A 10658-nucleotide genomic window follows, 5' to 3' on the forward strand; every position below is an offset into this window, starting at 1 on the left:
TTCATGTGGATTCATTCTATTATCGAATATAAGCATTCATTCTATCGAAAATGATTATTCCCATATATTCATGCGGATATACGAAAGACACATGCATAAGAATGTGCCATGCAAACAATAGAGCTTGTTATTAAAAGGGTTTTCTCATGTCGGTCATTTTAACTCAAGCGTTTTCTCCTTTGCTTTCAGCTTGGTGATTTCCTGAATCAGATCCACAAGCTCCAGAGATGTCTGGATGAACAGAAAGAAGCAAACGAAAACTTGGAAATTGAACTCAGGCACTTACAAAATCGGTAATTATTTCACAAAATATGTTGAATTCAAGATGGAGACCTTGGATAAGAAAATCTTTATCTATTTTTTTTTTTCGTATTTTCTTAAACATCAGTAACATTATTTTTTGTTAACTAGAAATATTAATGAAAGAAACACACTCAATCCTTAAATCCATAGGCTGCTTAGCTTTTGTTTTTTGCCCAATAGATGTCGTATATTATAATAAAGGCAATTTAAATATCATTTAAAAAACAACTTTAATTCTAAAAGGTATAAAATTTCTCAAAGGCAATTGTAGAATACATTTTACATAAAGCTGAAAGAATTATAATATCTGCAAGAAAGTTGTAAACCGTATAATTTGCTGGGTCGTTGATAAAGAGAAAGAACCACTGTATTTAAGTAAAAGTAATGATTGTTTAAGTAATTGACAGACTGTGCCTGTGTGGTTTCTATCTACATGGTAGGGGGTGACATGTTGTGTAAAAAATATCTTTTTCACCCCAGAGAAGTAACAACAAACATGGTATAATTCTTGATATAAAGCCAAAGTGGGCAAAGGTGTCAAATATGATTTGTGTCATAAGGAGACTAAAAAGGTAAGCTAAGATTTGCACCCTGATTTATACAAACATTCTCAGAAAAATAGATTGCCTGCGATTAAAACTAAGGAAAAGCAACAAGCACCTCTGGGAAACTAAACTATCTGCGTAAACATTTTGCAGTAAAACCACAGAAAAGCCCACAGCACTGGAAAGTCGTATTCAGGTACCAATGAGGCTGAAATGAAGCTGTGATTTCCCTCTTAGTGGTGTGAACAAGGCACAGAATAAAAACTGTACTTAGAGGACTATTTCCGTAAGGTATTCTGATATAGCATAGTATACTGCTTCATATTTAAGTTTAGTTATCAAGATTAAGAAATTGAAAAGACACTACATAAGCTGACATAGCTAATTCCAAATGAATCCAGCTTGTAAAATTTAATTCAGTTAATGTACCTGTTTTTTCTCATCCCCCATTGATCAGTGGATAATGCTTATTTTTATATGATGAGTTAGCTCTTCTTTTTCTAAAAGGCTTTGTCATTCACTGAGCCTCCCCTTCTATCCCGTTCTGGCCTCTAACATGAAGGATGGTGTGACTAATGAGAAGTGGAGGATGGGGGCGAAGAGGCCGGCCGCTGGCCTTACCCTGGCCCTCGTGTGTGTGCTGCTGAGTACTGACCAGGCCACATGGTAAACGACTGGTCCGTTTCGTCCCTGGGTACTCTTGATAAGCTGGCTCTATCTCTGCTCTTTCTGAACCTCAGTCATCTGCTGTCTCACCCCCGACCAACCAGTTGATGGAGGGACTGACCCAGCCGAGACCTTCGGCGTGGGCCCCGGGATGGGCTGTCAGCCACAGATGAAAGCTGAGTGCAGCTTTGAGAAGCTGGATGTTGGCACCTCCCTCTGCCTGTTTCCTCTGCTTATCTGTGGCTTTGACACGCATGGGTGTGGGGCAGTGAGAGGCATCTGTCTGCCAAGATCCCCAACGCAGGTGGAAAACAAAAGTCTCCCTGCCCTCATTTCTCAATACCTGACTTACTTTCTGTAGCAAGTCTTCATATACAACCCATCTCCAGGCCAAAGCACATAAAGGGGAAATTAAAAACTTCTAGAAAGTCTCCCCTTCCCACAATCCTCAAGCAAAAAGCGGCCTTTGATATTCTCATTATGTCATGTCCTACAGCTTGACTATCGTGATACAAGCAGATGGGGCAGCTCCCTCTACAATCTCAACACAGACTCTTGTTGACAGCTACCATCTACAGGACTGCTGTAAGCAAAGCATCATTCCAGGGGCTTCACATATATTTACTCATTTAATCCTTATAGACTTATGTGATGGGGCCTATCATTATCCTCCTAAACCAAATGAGGAAATCAAGGTACAGTAGGTTAGGTGGACAGGATTGTGGAAGAAAACACTAAAAGATGAATCCTCATGCAGGAATGATTTGCTTCGTGGACATTTGGTTTATACAGGTAACAGTTTATGACTGTCATTGGCTTCAATGATCAACCCTACCAAATGTTGGGAACAAAAATATTGTTTTAGTTATGTCTTGCTGTACAGCAAATTATACCAAAACTTAGCGTGAAAGAACAATGAGTTTTACTCTTCAAGATTCTGTGAGTTGACTGGGCTTGAAAAGTTGGTTCTGTTGTGTGTGATACAGGATGGGTCACTCTAGAGGTTACATCCAAATGGGAGAGTGACTGGGGCTGACATGTCCCAGACAGTCCTACTCAGACGTTTGGATGGGCCAGGATATCTGCATCCCAGGCCTGTTTCTCTATATAGTTAGTTTCTCATCAATCAGTACTGAATCCTGTGCTTCTTACACAGCAACTGGTACCCGAGAGAACACAATTAATTTTAGCTTTACTCTCTGGATTCCTGCTTTTCCTCTTAGTCATTCTCTCTTCGACATAATAGTCATACTAAAACCAAAGACACTACAAAAAAAGAGAAGTATAGGCTAATATCTCTGATGAACATAGATGCAAAAATCCTCAATAAAATATTAGCAAACCAAATTCAGCAATACATTAAAAAGATCAGACACCATAATCAATGCAGGATTTCTGGGATGCAAGGTTGAATATCCATGAATCAATTAATGTGATAAACCACATAAACAAAATGAAGGACAAAAACCATGTGATCATATCAATAGATGTAGAAAAAGGATTTGACAGAATCCAACATCCATTTATGATAAAAACTTTGTGCAAAGTGGGGATAGAGGGTACCTACTTCAACATAATTGACAGACCCACAACTCACATCATATTCAATGGTGAAAAGCTGAAAACTTTTTTTCCAACATCAGGAATAAGACAAAGAAGTATACTTTCACCATGGCTGTTCAACATAGCACTGAAGTCTTAGCCACAGCCATCAGACAAGAAAAAAATAAAGGCACCCAGGTTAGAAAAAAATAAAGAAAAAAATAAAGGCACCCAAGAACCAATAATGTCTTTATTTGCTGATGACATGATACTATATGACAAAATCCTAAAGATTCCACACACAAAAAAACCCTATAAGAATTAATAAACAAATTCAATAAAGTAACAGGATATGAAATTAATATTCACAAATTAGTTGCATTTTTATACACCAATAATGAACTACTAATGAAAGAGAAATTAAGAAAACAATTTCATTCAAAAGAATAAAACACCTAGGACTAAATTTAACCAAAGAAGTAAACCTGTACTTGGAAAATTATAAGACATTAAAGAAAAAATTTGAAGATACTAATAAATGGAAGGATATACCATGCTCATGATCGGAATTAACATCATGATAACATCAATACTACCAAAAGCAATCTATAGATTCAAGGCAATCCCTATCAAAATAACAGTAGTATTTTTCACAGAACTAGAACAAATAATCCTAAAATTCATATGGAACCACAAAAGATCCCAAATAGCCAAAGCAATTTTGAGAAAGAAGAACAAAGTTGGAAGTATTACACTGCCTGATATTAAACTCAACTACAAGGCTATAGTGATCAAAACAGCATGGTACTGGCATAAAACCAGACACATAGATTAATGGAACAGAATAGAGCCCAGAAATAAATCCATGTATATATGGTCAACTAATCTATGACAAAGGAGACAAGAATATACAATGGAATAAAGAAAATCTCTTCAATAAATGGTACTGGGAAAAAGGAAACCATCAACAACAAAAAAAGACAACCTGCTGAATAGGAGAAGATATTTGTCAATGATACATCCGATAAGGGGTTAATATCTACTATATATAAGGAGCTCATACAGATGACCAATAGACATATGAAAAGATGCTCGACGTTGCTAATCATCAAGGAAATGCAATGAGATGCCACCTCACTCCTGTCAGAATGCCTCTCATCTCAATAAATCAATAAACAAGTGTTGGTGAGGATGTAGAGAAAAAGGAACCCTTAGGCACTGTTGGCGAGATTCTAAATATGGAAAAAACATATGCAAATTCCTCAAATAATTTAAAATAGAACTACCACATGACCCAGCAATTCCACTTCTGGGGATTTATCCAAAGAAATCCAAAACACTAATTCAAAAAGATGTACACAGTTCTATGTTCACTGAAACATTACTTCAATAGCCAAAATATAGAAGCAGCTTCCATATCCATCGATAGACAAATGGGTAGGTAGGATAGATATACAATGGACCATTACTCAGTCATGAAAAAGAACAAAATCGTACCATTTGTGACAGCATAGATGGACCTAGAGGATATTATGCTAAGTGAAATAAGTCAGGCAGAGAAAAACAAATACCATTATGATTTCACTTATATATGTAATCTAAAAAAAAAAAAGAACAGAAACAAACTCATAGATACAAAGAACTGATAGTCTCCAAATAAGCATGTGAGTTCACTCCGATGAGGTCCCTAGAGTAGTCACACTCACAGAGACAAGGTAGAAGGGTGGTTGCTAGGAGCTGGAGAGATGGAGGAAATGGGGAGTTATTGTTTAGTGGATACAGTGTTTCTCTTTTGCAAAATGAAGAGCTCTGGAGATGGATGGTGGTGAGGGCTGCACAACAACGTGAATGTACTTAATGCCACTACACTGTGTACCTTAAGACTTGCTTCAAGATGCTAAATTTTGTTATCTTTTGCCACAATAAAACTTTTTTTAAATGGCCATGTTGGCTGTCAATTAGCTTTTTTCTCCCATATCCTGACCATAGAATATTGGGGAAGCCCAGGTCTCTTTTCATTTTAACTCCATTAATTTTATTTTAATCTATTGCTGATTTTCCTGGTAGAACTTTCTTTAAACCTTTGAGAGTTTTATATGAATCTGACCAGAACTCACTACATGTGTGTCCCACTAATCACCTCTGTATTCCTTTGGAGTCAGGTGTCTCTTTTCTTTGTGCTCATCTGGTTGCTATGCATAACACTCAAAATTTTTATATTCTTTGTCTATTTATGAACTGCTATTAAGCCCTGTTTTAAGTCTTGCTTAGTTCTTAATAAGAGGTGTTATAGCCAATTTGATTTTATCTTTTCTTGCAGAAAACTTCTTACTTTGAGACTGCCTTCTGTTTGTTTCCTCTAAAATCTGCTTGAAAATTGAATAATATTTTAGCTTACTTTTCCCTTATAATTGCTTATCATACATCTGACACTTGAACAACATTCTGCCTGGAAATCTTCTTAATTAGATCCACGGGTTTATTACATAGTTATGTGTTCCTTGCTCTCACGGGTGACACTATTGCCAACTCTTGCACCAGTGCCTAACATGAGTCTTTCTCCAGCCTCCAACAACAATTCCGTTGCTGTCACAGTCTCTTCACTGCTTCCGGTGTCTGCTTCTTCATCGTCCCTAAACCACTGCCACCTATTTTAGGGTTTCATCATGGCAGCACCTTACTTCCAGGTACCAATGTATGTTTAAGCAAAATGAATTACTCAAATATTTAATTGTCTAAAACATCTAAAAATTGTTCAGCACAGTTCTGAGGGTCTTCTGGGCTCATCTGGGTGGTTTTTCTGCTTTAAATAAAGGAGGCTGAGGTGACTCTTGCAGCTGCATTCCACAGAGAGATCACAGCAGCCAGAATGTCCAAATCGACCTCACTCACAGTTCTGATACCTCGTCTGGGGTGAGGAATGGCCCTCATTAGCTGGGCTTCTCCCTTGCTCCCTAGAACCATTCAACACACAGCAGTCAATCTTGAGTTTCTTCAGGTAGATGTTGGCTTTCAAAAGGGTTTCTGGGGCTGTCTCACAACGCCCCTTTCTCCAGGGTCTACTGCTCAAAGTAGATCACAAGGCCATCTGTTGTAAGGATGCAAATTCATTCAGGAGAAATTTACCCCATGGATTTATGGAAGAGCCGCATGTACACATGGGGCCATCTTAAGTGTTTGTCGTCATCAGCTATCTTTGCAAACAATAGTAAAACTGTTTGCAAAGTTATTTCACCGCAAGTAAAATAACTTTGATTAGCTTTTACTTATGCCCACATTCCTCCAGCTAGATCGCAGATAGGCTTTGTTTTTTATTCTTTGACTTTGAGGAAGTTATTTATAATAAAACTATATAATATTCCCTCAAAAATTGAATGAAATAATGTATGAGAAACATCTGACAGCAACTGACATTAATAAATATGCAGCAAATATTAGTTTATCTCTCTCTACTTTAAAGATCATTTCGTTCAGAGCATATACACTTAGAGAGTAAATTTTTTGTGCAAAATGGAAAATGCACGTTTAAAGAAATCTTGGAAATGCCTTACATAAAATTTCAAAATTGTAACGGTGTCCTCAAATTCAACTGTTTAAACCTGTATCCTCTTCTTTGGTATCTGTTCTTTCTTTTGAAATATCTTGATGAAATTATTCACATTTCTACTAAGCAATTCTATAATAACTTGGCATCACACACCTAAAATTCTTGTATATTAAACTTAAAAATACCAGAGGCACAATATTGTGATATAAAAATATATACATTAATTAAGCAGTAAACTGTCTGAAATTTTCTGTAAATATTATCTCATTTTAAGGAAAAAATTTAGTTGTAAATACTAGAAAACTCAAAAGAAAATTGAAACCTAAATATCTTTCTTAAATTAGAATTAAAATTCATAGCTACGTTAATGAGGAAACAACGCTATGTTTTAGAAATACCCCCTTTGCATTATTTGTTAAATCAGCCGAGTTCAATATAAACACTTTACAATAGAACTATAGTCACTTTAGCATGGTTTATGCTGAACAACCTAAAGAAGATACTGCAATAGGGAAATTTAATATTTTATTGCAAAGCGCCACAGATTTATGTAAAATGTAAAACAATACATACAGAAAATCGTTTGCCGTCATTTATTCTCGTGCATTCAGTAACGTGTGCCTATCTTATGCCATAGCTCTTATGGAGGTTAGTAAAAATATGTAGAAGAAAGGAGCTGTTAGTCAGTTTTAAATCAGTCTGTTGAAAACACAGTATTGTCCCCACGTCCCAGGAGGAGCTGTCACCCGGGGCTAACTTACACATCTGCACATCTTCCTCCAAAATGCAAAGGCCTCCGTGGCCTGGCTTGGCCCTGGCTTATTGCTCGGAGTGAAAATGTGGCTGTGCTTGGTGTGGGAGACGCGATGACCCCCGAGCTGACCCCTGGGTAGGTGCGCAGCTCCTCACTGGGGCTGTTTTAATACATTCTGTTAACATGATCCATTTGGAAACCATCGCCCATTTTTATTTGTTTCTGTAGTTTTCCATTGGGCCCCTTTTAATTTTTTTTCCTTTGGACTTTTATTACTCAGTTCATTCTAAATGAACATGAGACGTGATGAATTAATCGGGAATGCTCCCTAGTGTGATTTGCGCTCTCATCGTGGAATACCCGCTTTCCAACATTTCTAAATTCCTCGTCTCTATCTTCTGTTCTTAATTCCCTATTTATTATAGTACAACACTCATAATTTAATAAAAAATGAGGATTCGAGGTAAAACTTTTAATCTTTTAATTTTAAGCTCTTTCTCATTCTGCTTAAATGTCATCTTTATGTATTATGGATGCACTGTTTTTCATCCTTTTTGACCTCTTTGAACACAAAAGATATTTACTTTTATTCTGTTTTCCCCTCTCGTTTCTTCCCAATACAACCTCCTTGTTCGTCGGTTCATTGTTTTGGCTCCCTTGGGAGCCGTCGTCTCTTGCTTTACTTCCAGGCCTTGGCTTCTAGTGGGATCGTGGGAGACTTTTTTTTATTTTTCCAGAAGCTCTTGGTTCCCAGAGAGCCTGAGAACGCACCAGTGTCCTGGGAGAGCTGGCCTTCCATGCTCTTTGTCATGGCGGTCCTCAAGGCGTCCCTAAAAGCACTGAGCCAGGCCGTCACCAGAACGTCTTCTCCAGAAAAACAAAATAGTAAAAAGTGACAGGTGGTATCTAGTTCTGTTGCAGCCACACATTTCAGGAGCCTTTAAAAGTGTGACTGCAATTTGGCCTTTTTTTTTTTCTTTCTCCTAATTGTTGTCTGTGGCCAGCAACAGTGGCCTGAGGTGTTCTATTTTTTTCTTGTTTTGAAGCAAAGGTCTCATCAATTAAGTTCAAATTATAATATGATGTCACTTTTCCTTTAGTTACAAAATAAAACTTCTATTGTCTGGTTTCATCCGCATAGGATTATTCTGTCTACTGATGGATGTGCTATTCTGCATCATTTTGGATGTGGTTTTTTTGGCCCCCTCAGTAGCTATTTGAGGATGTTAGTGTCCCTCAGCTGTAACAAACCATGTGGTCGCAGAGGGCCCAGCAATTCCTGCTCCAACAGGGTATTATGGTGGCGATACGGGGAAACTTCTACTGCTGAGTTGCAGGGAGAAAGCTCTGCTCTCAGCCCCATACTCGAGTAGGATCTCTCTCCCCACCATGGAGACCTCAAGGCGAGAAACCAACCAGTGCCATGCCTTTCAATTCAGCAGACGCTCAGGATGTTGAAGGGGCTTTTTGGAATAAGAGCCGCAGTGAGGCACATACAGCTTTCTTTGAGGGACTCGTAGGCGGCCGAGGTAGGACTTGCTATAGGGACCATGGTCCCCCACGAGGTAGGTCTGCACCTCTTCCTGCTGCATTTGTCCTGGTTCTATCGTCATGTGATCTCATCCTGGTTTTCACTCCCATGATTCTGATAGAATTCAAAACACGAGAAGCATCCCCTAGGAGTTGCCCACCTGTGCCCATGATGCTGTATTATTACAGAGACTGGGGGGTTTGGGGACAAGGGGCAGCACAGGGTTGATGCTCAAATTGCCATCTTCCATTTTTTTTTTTTTTTTAGGTTTACTCCTGGGCTCCTTTTATACAGATTATAAATGGGTGTTACTTTAAGTCAATCTGAGAGTTTTGTCTTTTATAAAAGGGTTTAAAATATTAACCAAATGTCATAAATAAAATATTAGTAAGCTTTCTTTTCTGCATTGCTTGTGCATGTTTGATGTTGTCCATTCATTCTGTGTGTTTCTGTGGGGCTTATGCTGTGCGGTGCTGGTTTCATGGCTAACCCCCTACATTTGGTTTAGAAGTTGTATGTAGATTTTGTCTCTACTAAGAGTCATTTCAGTTATTTAAAAAAATCTTGAACCTCTTAATTACATCTGTGTAGTTAAGGTTAAGAATACCATTACATTTTAAACACCTCTCTATGTGAAGAATTGTTCATCTTCATATTTGCTTTTGTTCTTCCTGCCCTTGTAGAAATTACATGAGTAAAAATAATATATAAGCTGGAGATACAAATTCAGTTTTATTTAAGTAAATTTGATTTTAGCCTGACTTTGTTTATATCTGTTATGCTTTAGATTTACATCAATGATTAATCATTTTTTATCTTCGTAAATAGGCAACCAATACCACAATTTCCACATCTTCAGATCCCGAAATTTCAGCTTAGGAAGATTTTAGATGCAGTATTATTTCCTATGTCTTTTTACTTTTCTGTGGTTTTCTTTTTCCACTTTGTGATCATCAATTACTCCTTCAGCAATGCCAATATTTGTTTATCCTGCCTTTTTTTTTCTGTATCAATTATATTCTTTCCAAGCATTTTAAACTCCTACATTGTTCTTCCTCTGAATTATGAGAGAGCTTTTTCAAGTTTGTTAAATTTTTATTGCTGCTACTACTCTGATTCAAGACAATTTTGAAATCTGTCTTTTGAAATCTGGGTTTCTCTTATCTTTCTCTAAGATAGCTTTTTTTCCCCTTTTTTTTCTTTTTTTCATTTTAGTCATTGTTTAAACATAGCCTCTCCTTATAATATCTCATGCCTCCATCATAAAGGCCATTTCTCATTGCATCTTGTAGGAGATGCCCAACAGAATTAAACACGTACACAATTTCAAAATTTAATTTTTCTTTAAATGTTTACTTTATTCTGACTTCCTTTCCTTGTCTCATATTTGTCTTTGATCAAATGTCCTTGCTGTTCATTTTTTTTCTGTAAATTGCTTTGCCGATTTAATTTTTCTTATATGAAAAGATATTCATCAAGTCACCTACATTTTTATAAATTTATTCCCTAAAAATTGTGTAGAATTTAAAATATGCAATCCTGATAGAATAGAAAACACATGACCAGCTCAAACTTATAACAAAAATGACAGTTACCCTGACAATTTACACAGTGACTCATAGAGACCAGGGATGAGGATAAAATTGGTTCCAGCTGTTGCTTTTCAAGCAGCGAGATCTATAACAATTTGGCAGTTAGTCATATTTGAAATGCTCTGACACCTTCCTATTAAAATACCTATTAAACACTGCAAAATCTGGAAATGGTTCA

The 10658-nt window shown here is 37.1% G+C and overlaps 1 protein-coding gene across 1 annotated transcript in view; it reads left to right on the plus strand.

The window, feature by feature from the left end:
- The window catches only part of CCDC102B (coiled-coil domain containing 102B), a 171012-nt gene that overhangs the window by 144599 nt on the left and 15755 nt on the right, over positions 1-10658 (plus strand). The window contains exons 6-7 of the mRNA XM_025048125.1: positions 190-293; positions 2011-2209. Coding sequence (XP_024903893.1) covers positions 190-293; positions 2011-2209 — 303 coding nt within the window. The remainder of the gene's footprint in view (positions 1-189; positions 294-2010; positions 2210-10658) is intronic.

This window comes from Pteropus alecto, unplaced genomic scaffold (assembly GCF_000325575.1).
Source record: "Pteropus alecto unplaced genomic scaffold, ASM32557v1 scaffold14, whole genome shotgun sequence".
Lineage (NCBI taxonomy): Eukaryota > Metazoa > Chordata > Mammalia > Chiroptera > Pteropodidae > Pteropus > Pteropus alecto.